At 36.3% G+C, this 27,961-nt stretch overlaps 2 protein-coding genes across 2 annotated transcripts; both read right to left on the bottom strand.

Annotated features, from left to right (window-relative positions):
• Nucleotides 1–7: 7 nt before the first annotated feature.
• Nucleotides 8–3,155, bottom strand: LOC113348799 (putative pentatricopeptide repeat-containing protein At5g52630). Its single transcript, XM_026592669.1, has one exon. It carries the CDS (start codon nt 2,944–2,946, stop codon nt 115–117), a length of 2,832 nt encoding a protein of 943 aa, XP_026448454.1. The 5' UTR covers nt 2,947–3,155; the 3' UTR covers nt 8–114.
• Nucleotides 3,156–3,276: 121 nt separating this feature from the next.
• Nucleotides 3,277–8,618, bottom strand: LOC113348797. Its single transcript, XM_026592668.1, has 17 exons — nt 8,470–8,618; nt 8,294–8,357; nt 8,060–8,168; nt 7,833–7,895; nt 7,493–7,596; nt 6,936–7,002; nt 6,758–6,829; nt 6,277–6,438; nt 6,058–6,131; nt 5,870–5,964; nt 5,661–5,768; nt 5,222–5,319; nt 4,775–4,912; nt 4,447–4,494; nt 4,252–4,366; nt 3,916–4,010; nt 3,277–3,592 (listed from the first exon to the last, which is right to left on the bottom strand). Exons 1-17 carry the CDS (start codon nt 8,537–8,539, stop codon nt 3,506–3,508), a joined length of 1,569 nt encoding a protein of 522 aa, XP_026448453.1. The 5' UTR covers nt 8,540–8,618; the 3' UTR covers nt 3,277–3,505.
• Between the last annotated feature and the right edge of the window lie 19,343 nt (nt 8,619–27,961).

Here is a 27,961-nt window from a genome sequence, read left to right as displayed (position 1 = left end):
AAACTGAATTGATCAACACCCATAAGCCGAAAACCTGAGCTGCAGGGAGAAAATGTATTTTACAGAAGAACGGAAATAAAATTAGACAATCAATATATATTTACTCCATGAATATTACCAATAATCCCCACAAGAACATGATCCATTTCTAAAATGATGATACCGACTGATATCTCTAACTATGATCTCCCTTGAAACAATCGCACTTATGAACTTGATTGCAGTATGGCAATCAATGCAAACCCGAAGGTTCTTCTTTACCCTAATTGGGGCTCCTGGTGCTGTGGCAAGTAACCCAAAAGCCACTGCAAGCTTCTCGCTATGGTGAGAAAGAAGCTCCTCCTTCATACTTCGATCCACATCATGAAGATCGACATCAACCCTGGGTACATAACCAGCTTTACTTAAAAGGTCACTCAACTCGTCGAGCTTTGCATAAATCTCTTCAGCTCGATTGTGGTTTCTATCCCCAGCCATAAATGTATGTACTGCATCCCTAACCTCGATCCAGCTCATTGCTGGTTCCTTCTTTACCTTACTATCTTTCATCAGTCTTCTAACATCCGAAACACCACTCCTATCACCTGAAGCTGCATAAATGTTTGCAAGAAGTGTGTGTGTTACAGATTTCTCTGGTTCAAGCACGATGAGCTTGTCAGCAGCATACTTGCCAAGTTCGAGATCTCCATGAATTCTTGATGCACCAAGAAGTGCACCCCAAATGGAAGCATCAGCTTCAAATGGCATCTTTCTTACATGTTCCATTGCTTCATTTAGTTTCGCAGCACGACCTAGGAGATCGACCATACATGCATAATGTTCTTGCAAAGGTTTTATTCCGAACAGAAGTTCCATTGATTCAAAAACTCTTTTAGCCTCTGTAACAAGACCAGCATGATTGCAAGCACAAAGAACATTAACTAAGGTTATATGATTTGGTGAAACACCGTCATTTAACATCTTATTAAACATGTCTAGGGCTTCCTTCCCGCATCCATGCTGTGCAAGTCCCCCTATCATAGCGGACCAAGCAACAACCCCTCTCTCTGGTAATTCTGAGAAAGCACAGTGTGCATCTTCTATGCTTCCACACTTACCATACATGTTTACTAATGCATTACCAGTGAAACCAGAGATGAACCCTGATTTCAATATATGAACATGGATTTGTTTCCCTTGTTCATACGCAGATAGAGTCGTACAAGCATTTAAAAGACTACTGTAGACAAAGCCATCAAGCGTGACCCCCCAATCAAGCATTTTCAGAAACAGTTTCAGAGCTTCCTCTCCTTCCCCGTGTTGGGTAAAGGCTGTGATCATAGACGTGAAGGGTACCACATTTCGAGAAGGGTGTTCCTCAAAATATCTCCTTGCTTCCACTAATAGCTTACACTTCCCATACGAATCGACCAGACTGTTGATGATGTAATCATCAGATTGGAGTCCTGATTTCACAATTAGAACATGCACTTGTCTAGTCACAATATCGGTCTGCAAACTAGCAGTTGATTTAAGAACTGCTGATAAAGTGGTCTGGTCGAAGCCAAGACCTTCTTTCTGCATGGCAACAAAGACAAATAAAGCTTCACCGTCATTCCCACTCTGGGAGTATCCTGAAATCATTGCATTCCATGCAATCACATCATGCTTAGGAAGTGTATCGAAAACCTTTCTTGCATCCTCAATAAGATCACCCTTTGAATACACATCTACCAGGCTAACACCCACAATGAAGTCAGACCCAATGTCCCTTTTGATCAAATCAGAGTGTACCTGCATACTCAGTTCTTTCATCCCCATTTCACTACAGAACTTGAGAATACTAGAAAAAGTAAACATGTCCGGATTTGTACCCACCAATTTCATCTCCACAAACAATCTTAACGCCCAATCATGGTCTTCCTGCAGAGCACAGCCGGAAATAATAGCATTCCACGAAACAATATCAGGTTGCCTAATTTCCTCAAACACAGTTTTAGCTGCCTCAAGGTCTCCTAATTTGGCATACATGTCTAGAAGAGCATTTGCTGTGAAGGAATCTGAATAATGACCAAGCTTAATTAGATACCCATGAACTTTCCTTCCTTGGCCGTAATCCGTCGACCCTGTACATGCATTCAAGATACTTGAAAGACTAAACTCATTAGGCAGCAACCTGCTGACAATCATTTCCTGAAACAGAGAAATTGCTTCTGCACAACAATCATTTTGCACGTAACTAGAAAATAATGCATTCCAAGAAACAATATTCCGCTCGGGCATCTCATCGAAAACTTTCCGTGAATCCAAAAGCTCTCCACATTTAGCATACACAGTTTGCAAAGTGTTTAAAACAAACACATTATACTGAAAACATGTTTTGATCAGCATCCCATGAATTTGTTTTCCTAGTTTCAAATTTTTTCTACCTGAACACGCTTTAAGTACACTAGAAAAAACAAATTCATTACATTGCACACCCGATGAATGCATTTTCTGAAAAGCAGAAACTGCTTCAAAGGAAAACCCATTCTGCACATACCCAGAAATAAGAGCAGACCAAGAAAGTACATCTGGTTCAGCAATTTCTTCAAATACATTCCGAGCACAACCAAAAATCTGACACTTTGTGTAGAAATTGATTAACTTGTAACTGACATTGATGTCGTTCAAAAATCCATATTTGATTATGGGTGCTTGGATTATTTGTCCATGAGTGATAGAATTTGTGGAACTGCATTCCGATAAGAGTTTTGAGTAAGTGAATGCAGATGGTGGGTATGGTGTTGGTGTGAGGTTATTATGGAGGGATCGTGTTATCTCTTCTTCGTTAAATTTAGTGAATGTTTGAAATAATTTAGAGGTGGTGGGAGAAAGTAGAATGTTTGAAGGGATAATTACGAATGGCATGTAAAGCCGTTGGTTGTGAAGAACATTTTGGAAGAAACAAGGTGGGCGAAGTTTCATTACCCGGCCAAGTTGGTTGGACTGCTGTTACAGTACCAGGGGATTGTGTTTTCTTCTTTAAAAATCCATCATAATATACGAGTTAAATGATTAGGATTTCTGCATGAAATTTGTTCGTCTTCCTCTTCTATTCTTTCTCCATCATCATCATCTACAGGGCAGCTAATTCCTCCTGTTTCATAACAAGATCCTTAAATGAGCAAGGGCAGGGGTCGTGACCCAAAAAACATAGTTTGGCTATTTGGTTTGCCGTTTGCCTATATAGTAATGTCGATACTAAACTAGTGTAACAAAAAGAAAGAAAAAAACAAAATAGCACTATGGCAGCACTTCTACAAAATTTTATCCATATCATAATTTGAAAATCCATATCATAATTTGAAAAAAAGAAAAGATGTTTCTGACAGACATACATAATAACATAATGTCTTTTCACTTTTGAAACAAGTTTCGAGAAGACTGAGAGCCACATACAGCTATTCAAAAGAAGAAGAAAAAAGATAGTTAGGTATTTTGATCATCTGGTGGCATTAAAACTTTCAAGCTCTCATTTCCAAAGTTAAAATCTATCAGATGTCGCTACAGTAGGCTGAGCTTCCATCCTATCCCTAGATAGATAAGGACCCCTTCTCACTGCTTCCTGCAACTGAAAACGAAAAAATAGTTTCTAAATAATCAAGTAGTTTTATCTTGTGTACTACTGGAACAAATTTACAAACATCCATGCCATAGGAAAAATGGCCGACAACCAATTAGTTAGCTGTATTCTTCTAATAGCCGGATGCCTGGGGAACACTAGTAAGTGAAGAGGAATCAAACCAAATTCCCCACTGGATCCACAACATAAACAACCCTAAGCTTTAGCTTAGCCTCTAAACTTCAGGGCTCTTTACATATTATTTTTGCAATAATTGATGGTGGTGGGAGGAATCAGATTGACAAATGCAGTTAGGTGGATACTGTGCATACCTTTGTGGCTATTTTAATGAGAGAAGGATGTGTTGCATCTAAAGCAGATAATGCACTGTAAATCGATTTGCAGCAGTTATACCGAGCCTCCATACCTGAGAAGAGATGAAAATGCATATCATTTTTGTTATTCTTCTAACGTAATAATATGAGAAACAGATAGCAGAAACTCTAGGTTCTCATGGCTGTATACGTTTCTAATGATACTAAAAAAGATTATAAAGTGATCCTACAATTGGTCAATAAGCATCAAAACTACGAATAATGAATGCCACCATGACATCAATGGTGTTCGAATGCTGAAGTGGAGGGGGAAAAAAGGTTCAGAATGTAGACCATTTTTTGTGGACTCAGTGTGAGGATCAGTCACTATATCTATTATCTCTTGCTTCGAGCAAATCTGTTGCAAGCACCATTGCCGAGCCACAAGTCCAGTTAACAGTCTATATGCCTGAAAAAATTCAAATAGATAAACCATCAGTTCTAATTTCCCTTGCATCCAAAAAAAAAAGATATGACAAAAGTTCTCACCGCCAAACGAACTTCTGAATCCTGACGCAGAACTGACAGAAAGAGACCCTGTCAAATGCATCATCAACTTTAATCATACTCTTCTCAAAAGTGTGAACATCACAAAAGAAGCAAACAAGCATGAGGTTCCCAAGCATTTAAAACTATGCAAGAAAGGGAAAACAACATAAGTTGGCCCTACAGAGTATGCAATTCAGTCTATAAAATTCATGCAACGGGTGGCCATGTAAACAGTCCTAGGAGACTAATCAATAGTGACTGAAGACTAATCAACCTGCTCAAATGCTCATTTTTTTACAACTACTGCAAAGATAAGAAGGGCACTAACAGATGGTGTCAGCTTAGGACTTTCGCCTGCTGTATCATATATAATCCGACGAAGGCATTCTTCGGCTGTGTCATTCAGCAATTTGCTATGATCTGATCGATTCTCTCCAGAGATGTTTCCAAGAGCATGTAGCGCAGCCTGAGACAAGTAAAAACTTCAGATCTTTCTGAAGATGCTACAGAAATATGACAACAAATTCGGTATATAAATATTCCAGAAAATCATTTGGATATGTGAAGATCAGTGTAGTCTGGAAAATGAATCGTTATTTCGGGTTGCTCCTGCTGGCCGTGAATAAGAATCAAATCAGTTCTTATGAAAATAAATATACTGCTATAACACAGAATGATAGCAACTTTTGATGCAAAAACAACTCATCATTACTTTCAGTCAAAATTTATTTTGGTCCATGGGAAGATTTCACATGTAAAGTAAAATCCTACTCACCAGCTGCGCACCACGTCCTTGCCGATCAAAGGCTGCTTCAACAACATGCCTTGCCACAGGTGATGAGCTTGATAGTAGCAGTACAGCTCCTTGATTTGCTGAGGAATCAACAACATTAACAAACCATCACAATCTCAAAAACACGTTTAAGTGTTCGCTGATGACTCATGAACAAAGTCACCAAACATACGACAGAAGAATAATTTCATACACAAGTCTAGAACAGGTTCGGTTAATGCTGAGAGAGCTTCAGCTGCATGTCACATTTCTTGTAGATAAATAATGGCGTTAGGCCTTACCCAACTCGAATAGAGAATGATATTCACCATCTCAAAATTTAGTCGGAAAGTAATTCGTAAAAGAGCATGTGCGGCACATCCCAAGGAAACTAACATAAAACGCTCGACACCATTGTTTCGTAAGGATGGTGAATACTTACAGGATCCAATTTCACCGAGTGCCTCCAGCGCAGTCTCACATTCGTCTGCATCTTGACCTTTCAAAGACTCCAATCTTGAATCTAAAGCTTCTAGAACCGCCTTAACATCTAGATGCAGAAAAAACACGATAAAATTTAATCATACGTGTAAGAGACACTGCAATCAAATGCAAGACATTTAAAAATATCAAATGTGGAATGAGGCTTACTAGATTCATTGAGGCATGATAAACCCTCTGAAGAAAGAAGCCTTGCACTGATCATAATTGCTCTTGATCGTAAAATTGACTCCACGGATGCATCACTACAATATGAGTTTCACAGGAAATATTTTAAGGGTTGTGGAACTAAACAACAACTCAATAAATATCAAAGTCAAGAGTATGTTTGAAAATACCTGATTAAGGTGGTCAATAACTGGAGAAGAGTGCTTCTAGAGAGGAACTCTGCAGCATGTGGGATTTCTGACAACTACATTAATTGGAGTTATTTTTATAGTCAATAAAGAGAATCCAAAACTTTAGAACTATATTTTGGCACAACTTCAAAACCAATCAATACCTACAGGCAACAGTGTAATATCATAAGCTCACACTTGTATAGAATTGTACTTTACCTCGTAAAGGAGCTCCAAGACACTCAAAGTTGTCAGCATATCATTTTTGCTGTCAACTTCTGCCTCTAATAAATTAAGAAGATTTGAGTTGTGTGCTCTTGATGCAACAGAACTGGAAACAGAAAACAGCTTCACAATCAAAGCCATGACACGAACCCGTCCCTGAAAGATGTTACAGCATTTAAAAACTAAGTCATTAACTTTAAGACTCAGTAGATGACCACAATCAAACATGCATATATATGAAGGGTAAAAATCCATATGGCATGTAGAACGAGTTACTGAAGGACAGCAAAAGAGCTCCAAATAATCGAACTGGATGAAGGAAATTACTTGAAACCAACTAAGTGATAAACAGAACATGCAAGCTAAAAACATAACGATGGGACGACAGCTTGGGCCAAAGGATACAACCAGCTTAGCAGATATAATCTGAAAAATCAAGAGTCATAATAAAATATAAACACGAAAACTATCGTACCAATGATGAACAATTAGCTGCAACATTCCTGAGGTGTGTAGATTCATCGACATTTGCTGGAAAGATGACATCCTAAATACATTTGGCATAAAAGTTAAACTCCACTAGTGCAAGTAACAGGAAACTCAATAATCAAAAGCTCCAACCAACAGACCACAGCAGTTGAAAAGATCCTTACTATGCCTTTAGGGAAACTAGCCAAACTCTTTATAGCGTTTGTTGATGCTGCTGCGACTAATTCATCCCTACGAGTACAAAAAGTTAATCTGCCATGAGTTTATTATCAAAAATTTGCTAGTTGCAAACTAAAAGAAAAATAAATCTTGAGAAGAGAAATTATTTGGGGGAGAAACGAAATGAAAGTCCTAGTAAAAAAAATAAATCTTCTAAAAGTGCAAGGACAGACTGAAATAACGCAAGCGATTGGGCCAGATCATAGACTCCTGCCCCAAATGTGTGAAAAGACAAAAATCAAGCAATCTACGCTTGAGAATAGAAAGAGATTTAACTGTGCTTTTTAACTCAATTAAAAACCACGAAATTTGAAGTTCATAGTGCAACAATAATCAAAGATGTGGTGTGTGCATATCTCTCTTTTTACTCCATTACAGATCCTTGGAATAATTTCTCTCCAACGAGCAGCCTATTCATTTGCTTGGTCTTTTTACCAGGACATTTTGCATAAGTTCATTCTCACTATATCGGTGGCTGGAAACAGTTTAATTATTTACATACCCACGAGTAAGTAAGTCAAGTAAAGATGCATAAAGGCCATGATCGATAACAAGTTGTGCAGCAGTATCAGCAACTTTATCATCATTGTCCAAAAGACAAGACACCTGTAACAGCATCATCAGAACATAAGATTGTACATCATATGTCACCAAGGGGTCAAACAACCTAACCAGAACCCTTGCTCCTCTATCATGTATAAAGTCATAAATAAACTGCGCCAGAATTCTGATATCAAGTTGCTCCACAGGTATGAGATTGCAATGCACTAGCATAAAACTCTAGTATACAGAGAAGACACTAATACAAGAAGAAAGTAGTATTTAGAAAAGAATTAACCTACCGCTTTACATGCTAAGCATCTTACTGACTGTGATTCCGCAGAAAGACCAACTTGTATAAAAGTCTGAACAAAAAAAAACAACGAAACTTAGTTTTCCTATACAAAATTATCAACAACTAAATCTACGAATCAAGCCATCTTATATGCAGAAAATTTCCCACTTATAAGATACCAAACTCCAGCATTTGACTGAAATGATCGCAAGAAAGTAAAACATTAAAACATACCGTATACTGTGGAATAAGAGAGGCCCCATATTTGGTTCTGAAAATCCGCTCTAAACAATTAAGTAGTGTACTTTCTAAGCCAGGAACATCAGATTTGTTTTGTAAAGCACTGTTATAATGGTATAAAATAGTGAAATCAGTTCAGTGTTAAACACTAATAACAATATAACATCATTAAAAATAAGTTTGCCCTAATATTTCAAGCTTCTGAGCAATATAATTTTAGAATAATACCTGAATATGAGTGGCAGTGGGAATCTATCAAGTAAATTCTTAACTGATTCATCATTTTGAACACCTGTATTTAAATCATGATAATCAAATTGAAGTTCACAGTTTAAATTTTTTTTTTATAATAGAGATATGAAGAAACAACTCGAAAAGCAGTAGTATTGAAAATTGAAGAGTACCTGGATACAATGCGAATTCTGAAGCGGCTTCAAGCAAAACAGATGGATCTTCAAGAGATAACTCTTCCATTTTTAGTGTTAGTAGATTCAAAACCCTGTTCAAGAAAACTTAGAGAGAAAGCCTGGGAGGAAAAAGAGAAAGCAGCAAGACTGTTGTGTTGTACTTAGCGAGAGGGACCAAGTGGGGACATTTATCAGAGGTTTTACACGTAGCATCTTAACTTTGTGCTCAAGGCTGAGCCCATGGGCCCAACTTATGTGTTCCGTCATTGTGCTGATGCTAAGTTTCACCCTTTTAAGGTGCTAGAGTATTTTAGTAAGTTTTTTGGACTGACTGACATGCAATCTGAGTTAATATTGAGCTATTTAGGATGACGTTTTACACCTTTCTAAGGTTGAAACGGTTCTTACATCTATAGATTAAGTTCCATTTATTTCAATTCTAAAATATATACGTTCATAATTGAATGCGAAACTAAGCTATGGTAGTCGTTTGAAAGATTTATCCTCGCAATTAATCATTACTGAATCACTTTCTTTTTATTTTTGCAGTTATATGTTTCTCTAAAGTGATTTGGTGGGATCCTGATACTACCATGGATGTTGTAGCAAGGTAATCATTGGTTGAGTATTTGAATGCCCCATATCATTAAATGATAGGTCCGGAATTTCGGACTAATCATAGTCGATAAAAAAAAACATATCATCATTATATAGCAAGTCAAAATGACTATTGATGAGGTTCTTGATACTTTGATAGCAGTATGTGTGAAACGTTGTCCCTGTCTCCGTCACTTAAGCAAGCGTGGAACGCAGGATCCAAGGCAACTATCACATACTTCCTGAAAAGGAACATGCGCTTAGAGTATCTAATCATTTGGCCGAGTTAAATGGGTGCTTCTCTCAACTATTGTGCTATAAATAAGAATCCTTTGACGATATTCTGTTGGAACAATTGCCGATTTCACACCTGCAAAACAGAGATTAAGACACAAAACAAAGTGACGGCTGAGTCACGACCAGGTCGCTCTCTTTAGGACGTTTTGTGGCTCTGCCTTGAATTTTGTGCAAGCAGTTCTTTTCCGTCACAACGCTCCCAGGATAAAACTGCCGAGAAAAATTCTATTTCGATCTCTCACACACACAATGAGAAATCGATCACTTTTACTCTCTCTATTCTTGCTCAGTATTTTTGGTCTCTTAATTCTCAGAAAAACAAAAGTGTAAAAACTTGTATCTTCTTTCTGTTCTCAAAACTGTTTTTATAACCAGGCAGTTAATGCAGATTAATGGAGAATAAATTGGATTAATTGTTGCAATTAAAATTCCATTCTAAACAGTCAAAAAACGAGAAAATAAATCATGCCATAATTAGCGCAATTAAAACATAATTAAGTGCAGTAAAAACGATTTGAAAAAATCTTTTAAAAACATCAAAAATACTTTCCAAATTTAAGAGACCTCCCAAGACCTTCCAAATTCAAGAGACCTCCTAAGACCCCCCAAGGCCCCGCTCCCGGACTAATGTTATATATATATACACAATCAGTAGGGGGATTCGATCCTGAGACCTAACCCTCCAGGCCCAAAATGCTTAACCACTGGGCTAAGCTCGAATTGTTGATATAAATGTATAAAAGAGTTATTTTAAAACATATATCCCAACACATTCATACAAGTATTGTGGGTAACATCTTTCACTTTAGTCAACATTTGCACACTTCACTTTTCTATTTCCATTCTCTTATCTATCCATGTGATTTCAGTATGCGAGTGTTGTGACAAACGTGGTGACAAGTACGATGACTATCTTAGTAGAGTTTTGCAATCAGGTTGAATACCTCACGCGAATAATTGCTTATGTGTGATGATTGGAATGTATGTGGGATGTTTGCAGCTAAAGAACATATGCAAGCTAATTATTTGACTTTTTGCTTTGTGTCTATCCTTAGTGGTTCTTCCAAAGCAAGAGATTGGAGTAGCTTTTGTGGGTATACCTCTTGTAATCCCTCACGAGACTATAACTCGTCCATTAGGGACACATAGGGGTTTAAAGGCCTGTTATTCATGCTAAGAGTAACTGTATCATCACGACATGGAGTTGTTGTATTTAGGATTAGTTTTATTTAGTTTGCTCGAGGACTAGCAAAAGCTAAGTGTGGAGGAATTTTATAAGTGTATAATTCATAGGATTTTAGTATCCATTCCATACTTGCTTTAGCTATTATTCTTGCATATTTTCGTATTATTACTTTGGTTTTCTCTCATTTATATCTATTAGGTGAATCATCCACAAAGGAGCTACAAAGTGTTGAAAAGATCTAGGAAGATAAGTATTCCAAGCATCCAAGTGTCCAAGTCCAAGAGAAGTGGAAGAAGTGCGACGAAAAGGAGCAAAACGCTCAAAATCAAGAGACGGGCCAAAGACGGATATTAACTCATTAAAATTAAGGATTTATCATCACCATCTTGAAGATAATTTAAATATAAAAAGAATTCAAAAATAATGAGGTCATTCCGAGTTCGGATGAAGAAGTTGTGGCCAAAACAGTTTTTATTAAATACCGAAGACAGTGAAGTCCGCGAACTGGGTTCGCATACCGGGTTCGCAGACTTAATTCCGAAAATATCTGCTGGAATTTGAAGTTTTCGGAATGGGTTCGAAAACTTAGCAAGTGGAAAACGTGTATGCATATCTTGGAAATCCTAAGGGCACGTTTGGTTTCGTTATGTCGTGTTTTTGGGTCGGGTTCTTGACCCGAACTAAATACTTGGAAGCCAAGCAATGTAAACCTATAAAAAGGTATTAGGTCATAGAATCGATCATCTCATATTATACTTTTTTTCTTCGTTAATATTTTAAGGTTTACCCCTTTAGAGGGAAACCGGGTAATTGTGTAATCATGAAAAACTAAACCTTTATTGATTAAGGATGAATTCAATATTTTAAGCGAGAAGCTTCATTAATAATACAAATCTATTGAGAGTTTTTATCATCATCATTTGTCTTTACCATATCTAGGGTATATGAGTGATTCTTATATTGATTTGGGAGGCCTACTAGATCAGTATATTGATTGTTCTATTGCTAGTGGAAGTTATGAGATAAGTAATCGTCGATTAACTCTCTACACAAGTAGAAATCGCGAGACCTTACAGAGGGATTTTGTGTAGCAATCGTGTGTGAAGATAACACCAGCAAGTAAATCTTGAGCTAAGAGTTTAACTACTGGGATCAACCTAATTCACAAAGCTCAAAGCGTTCGATTGGATTACACCTTGAATGAGCTACTACTTGGTGGTTCAGTTGAATAGAATCTGATATTGGAGAGCTTCTGTATCCGTGGTAAAAGGAGTTTTGGGGTAACACTGAGCTAGCTATTATTCTACGTTTGGTGATGAATGGTTCTTATGAACAATAGATAAGTATATTAATCCAGTTATCGCTTGGTAACGGCGAAGGATTCCTTGATCATCTTTCTTTTATTATTATCTTTTTATTAATCTTAAAACCAAAACCCCCTTTGTTATTTATTTTGTTTTTCTAATACAAATAACCTACCAATTACACAGCTCTCTGCGGGAACGATCTCTTACTACCGCTATATTAACAGTTAATTGGTGGGAAATATCTTAATTAATTTGTTGAGCCTACGAACGACCCATACAAATTTTGGCTACGCTACCGGGGAGAAGTCGCTAATTGATTTGTTATTTGTTTAGCTTGTTTTTATTTATTTATTTATGTTTTTGTTTTATTTTCTCTTTTACTCTTGTGAGTCGTCATGTTTCCTTATGGAAATAACATGTACGGAGCACAAGATCAATCATATCGTAGTGGTAATCAATTTGATTTCAATCTCATTCATATGAAAACTACCAACCATCCTATGGATATAATCAAAACCAATCTTTTGGATATGATCAATATCCCAATGAACCTTATGGATATTCACATACATATCAACAACCTTATGACGGGCATGTACGTGAACAATCACAATGATGTGAGGATAGTTATGCTTCTAATCCTAGTTCTTCAAGTGTTGCAGAAATGTGTACCATGATGGAAGATCTTCATGTGCAAATGGAAAAATATTATGAAGGATTAGAGAAATATCAACAAATGATCCATACAATTGAACAGAAACAATACGAGCAACTTCAGGAAATTCAAAGGAATGTGGACAACTTAAAAATACAAATTTCTCAACTCAAGGAAACAAGGAATGAAAAATAAGTATGGTTCCAGAACCACAACAATTCTGAAATTCCTATGGAGGATGAAGATTCTGAAGAAGATGAGCAACCTTTACAAAGTCCTAGTAACAATGATACGATTATTCCTACTCCGGATCATAATAACGATCACTCGCATATTCAAAATGAGGAGAATGGATATGACATAACCGTTGTTATCAATGGTGTAACGTACAAAAGTGAATATTTTAGGATTTGCACCAATGAACTAGACTTTTTGGGAGAGGATTCCGATTCCGATGATGAAATTGTTGAAGAGATTGAGAATGGGAATGAAATCAAATTGATTGAAGTCGTGGAAGACCCAATTGAGCTAGATAATAATAGTTCGATAGAGGACCACGATATACTTGAGGTAAATAATTAATTGGAGATAATTAACGAGGATCTGGTACAAGGTTTGTTTAATCCTTTGCGTAATTCTATATCTATTGATCCTTTTCCTCCAATTGAAGTAGATTCTCAAAGAGTTGTTAACCCAATTTTTAAGAAAATACCTCACTTAGGATTGGAGTTGTGTGCTTCCAAAGTTTTAACGGATTATTTTACTTCTAAGTATCCACTGCTTGATGTGTTTGATTATAAGATTGTGCAGGTTCACCAAGCTGAGGAACCTTTTGAAGTTCCCGAATTCTATGTTCTCTATCCACTTCCGAGTGTAGAAAGGACTAAGTGTGGGGGAAACTTCAATAAATAGATAACTTCAATATTTATATTTTGTGCTAACGTCTTTGTGAAGCTGTTGTTTGAATTGCAGATTGTTATTTGGAAGCATTACCAAATCTTCAGATTATTGGTGTACGGACGATAACAATAACGCCGGGCTTTGACGACGTTAAACCAAGCGCTACGAGGGAGGAAACCCATCGGTTTTGTATCTACATCCCTTTTGTTTTTAATTTTCTTAGTTTTTCATATCATATCTTTCATTCCCATCTTGAATTTTACAAGTTCTATATCCATAATGAAAGCTTTGACGAATTCTCGTCAGAGAATTCTGACTGCGCACTTGTCACCAAAACAGCTCTCGAGACTTCATACAAAATCCTATTTGAGTGGTTGACCTCAAATTTTCAAGAGGACGGCCATACCTTTCTTTTCCAAAAAGAAAATTTGAATTTGGAGTCTTTTAGGTTGGAGCGATAGGCCTGGACATTTGAGTTCCGGAATTTTTCTAGAACTTTTTCAGATTGCATGTCAGTCAGTCCTGAGGCCATAAAAGTCAGACCGTTTACCGAAAAATTATGAAATTTTGACACCTTATAGAAAAGACGTAGGCGAACAACTTAAGTTTAGGATGTTTTTCCTAGTTACCTACCCATTTGTAAAGTTTTTGAGTTTAATTTGCTATTGCGTCAGAAATCAGAATTTTCGGTTTTTAACATTAAGGACAATCTTGAGTTTAAGCGTGGGGGAGTAGTTAAGCATGTCTGGATTGCATATAAAATAGATAAATAAATCATACTCTTTGATTTCTTACATTCTTGAGACTTCATATTTTAAAGTTAATATTGAGCTATTTAGGATGACATTCTACACCTTTCTAAGGTTGAAACAGTTCTTACAGCTATAGATTAAGTTCCATTTATTTCAATCCTAAAATATATACGTTCATAATTGAATGCGAAAATAAGCTATGGTAGTCGTTTGAAAGATTTATCTCGCAATTAATCATTACTGAATCACTTTCTTTTTATTTTTGCAGTTATATGTTTCTCTAAAGTGATTTGGTGGGATCCTGATACTACCGTGGATGTTGTAGCAAGGTAATTATTGGTTGAGTATTTGAAAGCCCCGTTGTCTTACACTCATAAAGAGTGAGCCAGAAAGAAAAAGAAAAAAGAAAAAAGAAAAGAAAAAAAAAAGAAAAAAAAAAGATATATAAATAAGGCTCCTCTTCTTTCATCGACATTAATAAATGATAGGTCCGGAATTTCGGACTAATCATAGTCGATAAAAATAAAAACCATATCATCATTATATAACAAGTCAAAATGACTATTGATGAGGTTCTTGACACTTTGATAGCAGTATGTGTGAAACGTTGTCCCTGTCTCCGTCGCCTAAGCAAGCGTGGAACGCAAGATCCAAGGCAACTATCACATACTTGCTGAAAAGAAACATGCGCTTAGAATATCTAATCATGTGGTTGAGTTAAATGGGTGCTTCTCTCAACTATTGTGCTATAAATAAGAATCCTCTGACGACATTAATACAAGTATTGTGGGTAACATCTTTCACTTTAATCAACATTTGCACACTTCACTTTTCTATTTCCATTCTCTTATCTATCCATGTGATTTCAGTATGCGAGTGTAGTGACAAACGTGGCGACAAGTACGATGACTATCTTAGGAGAGTTTTGCAATCAGGTTGAATGCCTCATGCGAGTAATTGCTTATGTGTGATGATTGGAATGTATGTGGGATGTTTGCAGCTAAAGAACATATGCAAGCTAATTATTTGGCTTTTTTCTTTGTGTCTATCCTTAGTGGTTCTTCCAAGGCAAGAGATTGGAGTAGGTTTTGTGGATATACCTCTTGTAAGCCCTCACGAGACTATAACTCGTCCACTATGGACACCTAGGGGTTTAAAGGTCTGTTATTCATGCTAAGAGTAACTATATCATCACGACATGGAGTTGTTCTATTTAGGATTAGTTTTATTTAGTTTGCTCGAGGACTAGCAAAAGCTAAGTGTGGAGGAATTTTATAAGTGTATAATTCATAGGATTTTAGTATCCATTCCATACTTGCTTTAGCTATTATTCTTGCATATTTTCGTATTATTACTTTAGTTTTCTCTCATTTGTCTCTATTAGGTGAATCATCCACAAAGGAGCTACAAATTGCTGAAAAGATCTAGGAAGATAAGTATTCCAAGCATCCAAGTGTCCAAGTCCAAGAGAAGTGGAAGAAGTGCGACGAAAAGGAGCAAAACCCTCAAAATCAAGAGACGGGCCAAAGACGGATCTTAACTCATTCAAATTAAGGATTTATTATCACCATCTTGAAGATAATTGAAAGATAAAAATAATTCAAAAATAATGAGGTCATTCCGAGTTTGGATGAAGAAGTTGTGGCCAAAACAGTTTTTATCAAATACCGAAGACACTGAAGTCCGCGAACTGGATTCGCATACCGGGTTCGCAGACTTAATTCCGAAAATATCTGCTGGAATTTGAATTTTGCGGAATGGGTTCACAAACTTAGCAAGTGGAAAACGTGTATGCATACCTTGGAAAGCCTAAGGGCACGTTTGGTTTCGTTATGTCGTGTTTTCGGGTCGGGTTCTTGAACCGAACTAAATACTTGGAAGCCAAGAAATGTAAACCTATAAAAAGGTATTAGGTCATAGAATCGATCATCTCATATTATACTTTTGTTCTTCATTAATATTTTAGGGTTTACCCCTTTAGGAGGAAACCGGGTAATTGTGTAATCATGAGAAACTAAACCTTTGTTGATTAAGGATGAATTCAATATTCTAAGCGAGAAGCTTCATTAATAATACAAATCTATTGAGAGTTTTTATCATCATCATTTGTCTTTACCATATCTAGGTTTGTGAGTGATTCTTATATTGATTTGGGAGGCCTACTAGATCAGTATATTGATTGTTCTATTGCTAGTGGAAGTTATGAGATAAGTAATCGTCGATTAACTCTCTACACAAGTAGAAATCGGGAGACCTTACTAAGATATTCTGTGTAGCAATCGTGTGTGAAGGTAAAACCAACAAGTAAACCTTGAGATAAGAGTTTAACTACTGGGATCAACCTAATTCACAAAGCTCAAAGCGTTCGATTGGATTACACCTTGAGTGAGCTACTACTTGGTGGTTCAGTTGAATAGAATCTTATATTGGAGAGCTTTCGTATCCGTGGTAAAAAGAGTTTTGGGGATAACACTGAGCTAGCTATTATTCTACGGTTGGTGATGAATGGTTCTTATGAACAATAGATAAGTATATTAATCCAGTTATCGCTTGGTAACGGCGAAGGATTCCTTGATCATCTTTCTTTTATTATTATCTTTTTATTAATCTTAAAACCAAAACCCCATTTGCTATTTACTTTGTTTTGCTAATACAAATAACCTATCAATTACACAGCTCTGTGTGGGAACGATCTCTTACTACCGCTAGATTACCAGTTAATTAGTGTGAAATATCTTAATTAATTTGTTGATCCTACGACGGCCCATACAAATTTTGGCGCCGCTGCCGAGGAGCAGTCACTAATTGATTTGTTATTTGTTTAGCTTGTTTTTGTTTATTTTTTTAAGTTTTTGTTTTATTTTCTCTTTTGCTCTTGTGAGTCGTCATGTTTCCTTATGGAAATAACATGTACGGAGCACAAGATCAATCATAGAATAGTGGTAATCAATTTAATTTTCAATAACATTCATATGAAAACTACCAACCATCATATGGATATAATCGAAACCAATCATTTGGCTATGATCAATAATGTGATTTGTAGTGGTAGATAAAGTCCGTTCAACTCGGACTTGTGTAGAATCGATTTCATACTTAAAAATAGAAAACAATAAAAATAAAGAAAATATATACACAAGGTTTGTCACAATGTCGAGAGATTACTGAGACTCAAGATTCCACCAAACCTCATATCATGTGGTTCAACAATCAATTCTTAGTTAATTATAGCTGTAGTTTATTGACTCTAATTCTTTTCCAGGGTAGATTTTAAAAAGATTAACTGTAAATCACTAGCATGATGCATCAAAAGCACTTAGACCAAGCATACATCATCATACGACTTCACAACTAATTAAGAAAAATCATAAAACGATTAAATTAATGAAAAAAGTAATAAAAAGAATTAAATATAATTACCACACGCATGAAATATGGCTTTCTCCGTCATCCCAGTGTCGGGGTTTAGCTCCTCATATTAATCACTTGTTCAAAATACATGTTTGTTGCTCAAAAGTTGATTAAAAGAGTGAAAGGTGTAAAGCAGCTGATTTGCAACAGTGTAAAAGTGTTACAGATCTCTGGCACAAAGAGGAACAATGATTAACTGTTGTACATAAACGTTACTGCTCTTCTGCTGTTGAACAACGATACTGTTCTGCAATTGTTTTTCGTGCGTCAATGTTCTTAGTGTTCTTGAGCTGTGCAGCAGCAGCAGAAACAAAGTTTGATAAAAATCTGATTTCTTCTTCTTAGGCCCTCTTCAGGTCCCTAAACTCTAGACAACCCCTCTATAACTCGTACCCAGGCTATTTATATACCACAGGCCGATTTATCTCCAAGAAATCTCCTTTTTCTTTTTGCCAAAGTTACGGGTTTTATCTATTCTTTCCATATCCTCATACGCGGGTTCAAACACTCCCTGTTTTGCTTTTCACGCGTCTTCCAAGTATAATCCAACGTCCCAGACTCTCTCAAGGGTAATATCGAATCAAACAACTACCAATATTCCCTTATCTCCAACCGGTAACTTCCATGTATTCAACCAAAATCCCGTGATACTCTCCAATCCACTGTTCTAACTAATCCGAGAATCTATCGCTACTTTTTAGAATCCAACCAAGTTACCTTCCCTGTTCCATCGAAACATGCCTATAGTAATCCATTCCCGTGAAAATCCCCAGTTAAATCTCTCCCTAGTTCTCGCCTGAAAGTCTTAACAAACCCGAGAAAGGTATTCCCCTATTTTACGAGAACCAATTATCCAGCCCAATTGAATCGAAATTGCCCATAGCATCCCTGTTAAATACAAATAGGTTCATTGAACCAAATTCCGGCGATTGAATCTCGTCCGAAACCTCCAAAAATTCAAACCCTAATTTCTGTCCGTGAAATCCAAATCTCCCGCCAAATTTGAGAATTCAAATCATGAAGAAGAATGGTGTCCCCTTAATCCACTATTGGGGTGCGAATAGCAAGTGGTGGTGAGTAGTAAAGGGATACCCCTTATCAATTGGTTGCCCCTTAGTAATTAAGTACCCCTTATCCAAAAATGGGGTTCCGCATAGTAATTTTCTCCCACGAGCGCAAAAACCACTATTCGTGCCAATTTCGCCGCAAAATTTTATTTCTCCAAAAACACCTGCAAAGACACAAAATGCCAAAATAAGTACAGAAATGGGTACTAACAATATATGAAATTGAGATCAAAATAGACACATAAACGCGTCTATCAAACACCCCCAAACTTATTATTTGCTAGTCCCGAGCAAATCAAATCTGCAAGATAAAATCCTAACTCACTGTCGCAGGCATCGTCGGTTGAACCCCTAGGTGTCTCTACTGGCGGAGTGTTGTCTCCGGAGGGCTTACCAGAGATATACCCACAAAAACTTTATACTCCAGACCCTATCTATCTACACAGAACCTTGGAAGGCACTAAAGAATCTCCTTGGTTGGCATACTTATTGACTACAGGAGGAAGTACCCTGATGTGAAATTCCAATTGTTGTACACGAGTTCGCACTCAAGCATACTAAAATTCATATAAAGTGATAGAGCTCTACTCAGATAGTCGCATCCAAACTCAGAATCAAACAAATCACATGGATAGATTAAGAAGATGGATATAGAAAAACATAGATGGTTTTGATGTTGACTAAGGTGAACGGTGTTTCTCATATCTGTCTGAAGGCCACTGCCATAATGAACCTATCCTAATGGACTGAGATATCAGTCTGACTAATATCAACACACTGGCATATACAAGGGTACCAGTGGTCGATAATCCTAACTCTAGTTCAACACAACTGGCATATACAGGGGTTCCAGTGGTCGACTTTATTGAATTTATTCCAGTTGGTCTGATGGTCTGGTCTCAATTTTTTATTTTTTATTTTCAACTTTTTTTCTTTGATGGATTTCTCAATCACTCTATTTCACCCTAGCAATGGTAACAACTTGAATCGTGAGCCCCACCTAATCACTTAGAGAAACATATTTTAAAAAGAAAAAATAGAAGTGAAAAGGACTCAATGAGACATGGCGAAACTACCATGTTATTTCTAACACCTGAGCTCTGTGCTTTTATGAATAGACTCTTTAGATGTTTCCATCTAATCAGATTGGTCCCTCAACTCGTACAACCAAAATGCTTCCATCCACTTAGATTGGGTAGTGCCATCCTTAATAAGGATAAATTTCTAGGCTCTGGAGTTTAATTATGCAACTAAAAAGTTTCTCCCATACCCCGAAACTTAAATCTAACATTGTCCTCAATGTTCTAAAGATAAAATTAAAAGCATGAACAAGGAGAAATTGTTACCATTTGAAGCAAAAGAGTTAAGGAAAGATATTATCGTGTTGCATGAGTATTGGGTTACCTCCCAAGAAGTGCTAAGTTTAATGTCTTCAGCCAGACTAAGAAAGGATTAGTCACCTTATAAAATCATAAAGTAATAGCCGAAATATCTGTGGGTCATCAAAACCAAATAGAGCTATCACAAGTTAAAGGAATCTGCAACATGCCAAGAAAATTAACAAATAAATCATACCCATGTCTAGTTTCCTATTAAAGACAACTACATCTAGTTGTGGTTCAGGTTCAGGATCTATAACTAGGTCCAAATAAAATATTTTCATGGGTTGCATTTCCTCATAGATTAGATCCAAATGTTCAGGTTCTAGAGTCTGGAAAAACTCAAATAAAAACTTAGAAGCACATAATAATAACCTGAATAATTGAGGATCCTCTAAGTCAATCAGATTTGACTTGCACAGTTGACCACAATGAGAGTGGTGATCTTCCTCAAACAAGTATGTCGACCCTAATCTCCTAAAGTAATTAGGTTTAGTCTCAAAACTTAATATTCGACACATTTGAAAATCAAACATTCCCACATTTGGAAGAAAAATATTTGGTGGGAAAACAAAGTCAATCTGGGTATCGTAGCCTGGGTAAACCACATCAACCAGAGGATGGGTTTCTAATAACTGAAATCTCTTGTGGAAATCACTAGGTTTAGGAAAACGTGTATGAAGATAATCTTGTAAAATGGTTGAGGCACATATGTCAAGTCCCAAGTGAGGGACCTTTCTAAGAGTTAAATCACGTGGAGAATGATAATCACCCCCAAACTTAGAGTTTTCAGTGTCTCTAGAAAGACTAGTCACAACTTCCCTAATTTCAAGGTCATCTAATTCATGAAAATGGTCAATTGATTCTTCTAAGTCAGGTACATCCTCACTCATCTCGACGAGTTCATTTTCTTTTTCTAAGTATATTTTTTCTAAATCGCTAGACTCAAAATATACTCGTTCCTCTTAACCATTATTAGCTTCGTAATCAAAAGGAAATACTACATCGTCTAAAACGGGGGAATCTCTAGTCAAATCCTCGTCCTTTTGAATAGGTGAATAATTATTAAAATTATTTGGATTTGAACTAGAAATAATATTATTATTAAGCTCAGTTGGAGTAGCAAATTCCTGATCACTATGCCTATTTATTTCAAACTCTTCGTCAACACTATCCTCATCATAATCATTATAATAACATGAAAAGGGTTGAACCTCATCTAAACAACAAGTAGAATTACCAATTATATCCTCGTCATCTTGATTATGCAAATAAATCTCCTCATTTTCAAGGGTACTATTGGAAACACTATATTGGAAATTAAAACTATCTTGAGCAGTTCTTTCCTGGGCCTCTAACAACATTTTCTGAGTCGACTCACATGACTTCCTGATTTTATCTAGGAAAGAAGGTTCACACGTTGCATTGCTTTTATTCATAACTAAGTTATTCATCTCAGCTGAACTATGTGTAGACTCAAGTAACTTTTGTGTCGACTCAGCTAACTTACATGCGGACTCTAGTAGAGAAGAATTGTACGACCGGTGGGCGTATGGATAGTAATTGGGCTCACCATGGTATGGAACATAACCATCAAAAGGCTGATGTTCCCAAACACTATTCACACTATGGTCAAAGTAGTAACGTCCATTTTTAAACTCAGTCGGATATTCGTTGTATTGGCTATTGTAATACCAGTTCGGCATTCTATTGCAGGGGTGTGAGTTTTCACACAAAATAAAACCCTATTTACAGTTTCTAAAAATAAAACAAAATAACTATATACAAAATCTTCTTCTTCACTCCTTTCAGATTCCTCTTTTCTTTCCTTCTCTGGCGATGCTTTCCTTTTATAACACTTTTTCTTTCCTTGTAGCTTCGCTCCAAATCTGAAAAGAATCGAAAAATACCAAAACACGTAAAAAAGAACAAAGATAATAAAAAGAAAAAGAAACCTAAAACAAATCTAAATACAAGTCCGCGTCGGCGGCGCCAAAAATTGATGTGATTTGTAGTGGTAAATAAAGTTCGTTCAACTCGGACTTGTGTAGACTCGATTTCAGACTTAATAATAGAAAACAATAAAAATAAAGAAAATATATACACAAGGTTTGTCACAATGTCGAGAGATTACTGAGACTCAGGATTCCACCAAACCTCATATCATGTGGTTCAACAATCAATTCTTAGACAATTATAGCTCTAGTTTATTGACTCTAATTCTTTGCCAGGGTATATTTTAAAAACATTAACTATAAATCACTAGAATGATGCATCAAAAGCACTTAGACCAAGCATACATCATCATACGACTTCACAACTAATTAAGAAAAATCATAAAACGATTAAATTAATGAAAAAAGTAATAAAAAGAATTAAATATAATTACCACACGCATGAAATATGACTTTCTCCGTCATCCCAGTGTCGGGGTTTAGCTCCTCATATTAATCACTTGTTCAAAATACATGTTTGTTGCTCAAAAGTTGATTAAAAGAGTGAAAGGTGTAAAGCAGCTGATTTGCAACAGTGTAAAAGTGTTACAGATCTCTGGCACAAAGAGGAACAATGATTAACTGTTGTACATAAACGTTACTGCTCTTCTGCTGTTGAACAACGATACTGTTCTGCAACTGTTTTTCGTGCGTCAATGTTCTTAGTGTTCTTGAGCTGTGCAGCAGCAGCAGAAACAGAGTTTGATAAAACTCTGATTTCTTCTTCTTAGGCCCTCTTCAGGTCCCTAAACTCTAGACAACCCCTCTATAACTCGTACCCAGGCTATTTATATACCACAAGCCGATTTAATCTCCAAGAAATCTCCTTTTTCTTTTTGCCAAAGTTACGGGTTTTATCTATTCTTTCCATATCCTCATACGCGGGTTCAAACACTACCTGTTTTGCTTTTCACGCGTCTTCCAAGTATAATCCAACGTCCCAGACTCTCTCAAGGGTAATATCGAATCAAACAACTACCAATATTCCCTTATCTCCAACCGGTAACTTCCATGTATTCAACCAAAATCCCGTGATACTCTCCAATCCATTGTTCTAACTAATCCGAGAATCTATCGCTACTTTTTAGAATCCAACCAAGTTACCTTCCCTGTTCCATCGAAACATGCCTATAGTAATCCATTCCCGTGAAAATCCCCAGTTAAATCTCTCCCTAGTTCTCGCCTGAAAGTCTCAACAAACCCGAGAAAGGTATTCCCCTATTTTACGAGAACCAATTATCCAGCCCAATTGAATCGAAATTGCCCATAGCATCCCTGTTAAATCCAAACAGGTCCATTGAACCAAATTCTGACGATTGAATCTCGTTCGAAACCTCCAAAAATCCAAACCCTAATTTCTGTCCGTGAAATCCAAATCTCCCGCCAAATTTGAAAATTCAAATCGTGAAGAAGAATGGTGTCCCCCTAATCCACTGTTGGGGTGTGAATAACAAGTGGTGGTAAGTAGTAAAGAGGATACCCCTCATCAATTGGTTGAACCTTAGTAATTAAGGTACCCCTTATCCAAAAATGGGGGTCCGTATAGTAATTTTCTCCCACGAGCGCAAAAACCACTATTAGTGCCAATTTCGCCGCAAAATCTTATTTCTCCAAAAACACCTGCAAAGACACAAAATGCCAAAATAAGTACAGAAATGGGTACTAACAGTATATGAAATTGAGATCAAAATAGACACATAAACGCGTCTATCAATCGATATCCCAAGGAACCTTATGGATATTCACATACATATCAACAACCTTATGACGGGCATGTACGTGAACAATCACAAGGATGGGAGCATAGTTATGCTTCTAATCCTATTTCTTCAAGTGTTGCAGAACAAATGTGTACCATGATGGAAGATCTTCATGTGCAAATGGAAAAATATTATGAAGGATTAGAGCAACATCAAAAAATGATCCATACAATTGAACACAAACAATACGAGCAACTTCAGGAAATTCAAAGGAATGTGGAAAACTTAAAAATACAAATTGCTCAACTCAAGGAAACAAGGAATGAAGAAGAAGTATGGTTCCAGAACCACAACAATTCTGAAATTCCTACGGAGGATGAAGATTCTGATGAAGATGAGCAACCTTTACAAAGTCCTAGTAACAGGACACGATTATTCCTACTCCGGATCATAATAACGATCACTCGCCTATTCAAAAGGAGGAGAATGGATATGACATAACCGTTGTTATCAATGGTGTAACGTACAAAAGTGAATATTTTAGGATTTGCACCTATGAACTAGACTTTTTGGGAGAGGATTCCGATTCCGATGATGAAATTGTTGAAGAGATTGAGAATGGGAATGAAACCAAATTGATTGAAGTCGCGGAAGACCCAGTTGAGCTAGATAATAATAGTTCGATAGAGGACTACGATATACTTGAGGTAAATAATTAATTGGAGATAATTAACGAGGATCCGGTACAAGGTTTGTTTGATCCTTTGCGTAATTCTATATCTATTGATCCTTTTCCTCCAATTGAAGTAGATTCCCAAAGAGTTGTTAACCCACCTTTTAAGAAAATACCTCACTTAGGATTGGAGTCGTGTGCTTCCAAAGTTTTAACGGATTTTATCCAACTTTTAAGAGTTATATGTTTCTCTAAAGTGATTTGGTGGGATCCTGATACTACCATGGATATTTTAGCGAGGTAATCATTGGTTGAGTATTTGAAAGCCCCGTAAGACAATTGTCTTACACTCATAAAGAGTGAGCTAGAAAGAAAAAGAAAAAAGAAAAAAAAAAGAAAAATATATAAATAAGGATCCTCTTCTTTTATCGACATTAATAAATGATAGGTCCGGAATTTCGGACTAATCATAGTCGATAAAAATAAAAATCATATCATCATTATATAGCAAGTCAAAATGACTATTGATGAGGTTATTGACACTTTGATAGCAGTATGTGTGAAACGTTGTCCCTGTCTCCGTCGCCTAAGCAAGCATGGAACACAGGATCCAAGGCAACTATCACATACTTGCTGAAAAGGAACATGCGCTTAGAGTATCTAATCATGTGGTCGAGTTAAATGGGTGCTTCTCTCAACTATTGTGCTATAAATAAGAATTCTTTGATGACATTCATACAAGTATTGTGGGTAACATCTTTCACTTTAGTCAACATTTGCACACTTCACTTTTCTATTTCCATTCTCTTATCTATCCATGTGATTTCAGTATGCGAGTGTTGTGACAAACGTGGCGACAAGTACGATGACTATCTTAGTAGAGTTTTGCAATCAGGTTGAATGCCTCACGCGAGTAATTGCTTATGTGTGATGATTGGAATGTATGTGGGATGTTTGCATCTAAAGAACATATGCATACCGGGTTCGAAGACTTAATTCCGAAAATATATGCTGGAATTTGAAGTTTGCGGACTGGGTTCGCAAACTTAGCAAATGAAAAACGTGTATGCATGCCTTAGAAATCCTAAGGGCACGTTTGGTTTCGTTATGTCGTGTTTTCGGGTCGGGTTCTTGAACCGAACTAAATACTTGGAATCCAAGCAATGTAAACCTATAAAAAGGTATTAGGTCATAGAATCGATCATCTCATATTATACTTTTATTCTTCATTACTATTTTAGGGTTTACCCGTTTAGGGGGAAACCGGGTAACTGTGTAATCATGAGAAACTAAACCTTTCTTGATTAAGGATTAATTCAATGTTCTAAGCAAGAAGCTTCATTAATAATACAAATCTATTGAGAGTTTTTATCATCATCGTTTCTCTTTACCATATCTAGGGTTTATTAGTGATTCTTATATTGATTTGGGAGGCCTACTAGATCAGTATATTGATTGTTCTATTGCTAGTGGAAGTTATGAGATAAGTAATCGTTGATTAACTCTCTACACAAGTAGAAATCGCGAAACCTTACAGAGGGATTCTGTGTATCAATCATGTGTGAATATAACACTAGCAAGTAAACCTTGATCTAAGAGTTTAACTACTGGGATCAACCTAATTCACAAAGCTTAAAGTGTTGGATTGGATTACACCTTGAGTGAGCTACTACTTGGTGGTTTAGTTGAATATAATCTGATACTGGAGAGCTTCCATATCCGTGGTAAAAGGAGTTTTGGGGATAACACTGAGCTAGCTGTTATTTTACGGTTGGTGATGAATGATTCTTATGAACAATAGATAAGTATATTAATCTAGTTATCGCTTGGTAACGGCGAAGGATTCCTTGATCATCTTTCTTTTATTATTATCTTTTTATTAATCTTAAAACCAGAACCCCCTTTGTTATTTACTTTATTTTGCTAATACAAATAACCTATCAATTACACAGCTCTCTGTGGAAACGATCTCTTGCTACTGCTATATTACCAGTTAATTAGTGGGAAATATCTTAATTAATTTGTTGAGCCTACGACAACCCATACACTTACATGAAACCCTAATTGAAGTTCCATCTAAACAGAGAAAGACTCTGCTTGAATCTCAAGTTATTCAGTAAAAGTCCATATATTAATAAACTCTATATATTAATAAAAAAATTGGTCCCAACTTGTAAAATCATATAGAAAATAACCTCCATATATTAATAACCTCTATATATTAATAATTTTGATAGGTCCCAAGTGTATTAATATATGGAGTTTTTACTGTATTAGCTTGTGTTAGAGCACTGCTCGGTCGAACTCGCAAGCTGCTATCTCAAGCTTGTTTGTCAAGTTTAGTTGTCAAAACTATAAGTCTTGATTTATATTCTACTTATAACTATGTCTCGTATTAGGATAGAATGTGTGGTTGAGCTTTATACTTCACGGCGTTCATCGATTGAAGACGAAGAACTACTAAGGGAAGCTAGTGGAACTTCATCAACAAAAGGTATGAGGAGACTTGAACTCATCTATCACTTGGAAATTCTATTTCTATTCTATCTCATATTGAGACAAAATTCGTATAGCTATATATACTTTAATATATACACATTTGATATTTCGAGCTGAGTTTAACTCGCTTACATATTTCTCGAAATATGTGTTGGTAAGCTTTCGCTTTAACCAATTTCATCTTTTATTCTTGACGAAAGTCAAAAGATGATCATGTGAAAATCGACTGGTAACATCTTATATGATTTGTGTGAGACAGTTATTTGATGTAGACTCAGAATATTTCGTATTGATCATTTGATGACTTGAAAATTGCTTTGAAGCTAATAGTTTGTGTGAGACAACTATTCTCGTCTTCTAAGAATGTTTCAATGATTAAAATGGGAGTTTAGAACAATTAATCTTTGATTGGATATAACACAGTATGCGTACTTGTATTCTAACTGTTGCACGTGTATTCCAAGTCCGGGAATTTAGTATGCATACCCGTATGCATACTGATTCAACTGAGTTCGGTCATGAACGAAAATATGCGTACCCGTTTGCATACGGGCGGACAAGACCAAGTTCGGGAACTTAGGTATGCGTACCCGTTTGCAAACCTGAGTGGGTTAAGATCTAAAATCGGTTATATATGTTTACATACTCATGAAAAAATACATTTATATAATAAGGAATGCAATCCTTGCAAACCGTGGCTATAACGTTCATGAATTGATTCGAGTGAATCAAAACAAATTTTGCTTCAACTGTGTCTTGTATACTTCTATGAGAATATAAACAATTGAACAACTCTTTAACTAGTTTCATTTGAGTCATTTGAACTAGTTGTGATTAAGATGAACAAGGTTGATATGGAAGCGTTCATATGGCTAACTTCGGTTAACTATTGTTGATCCAACTAAGTGTACACGTTTAGGTACGGTTATCTATATCTAAATGAAGGTACATTTAATTTGTGTGTAACAAGCTAATACAATCTAACGGTTGAAAGATATTAGCTTGAATCTAATCAGGTTTTCATCTAACGGTGAATATTGAATGCTTTGTTACCAAGGTAGCATTGACTGCA

The sequence above is a fragment of the Papaver somniferum genome, chromosome 2 (genome assembly GCF_003573695.1).
Source record: "Papaver somniferum cultivar HN1 chromosome 2, ASM357369v1, whole genome shotgun sequence".
Classification (NCBI taxonomy): Eukaryota; Viridiplantae; Streptophyta; class Magnoliopsida; order Ranunculales; family Papaveraceae; genus Papaver; species Papaver somniferum.
Note: the sequence above shows the minus strand (reverse complement) of the source record. Positions and strands in the feature narration are given on the sequence as shown.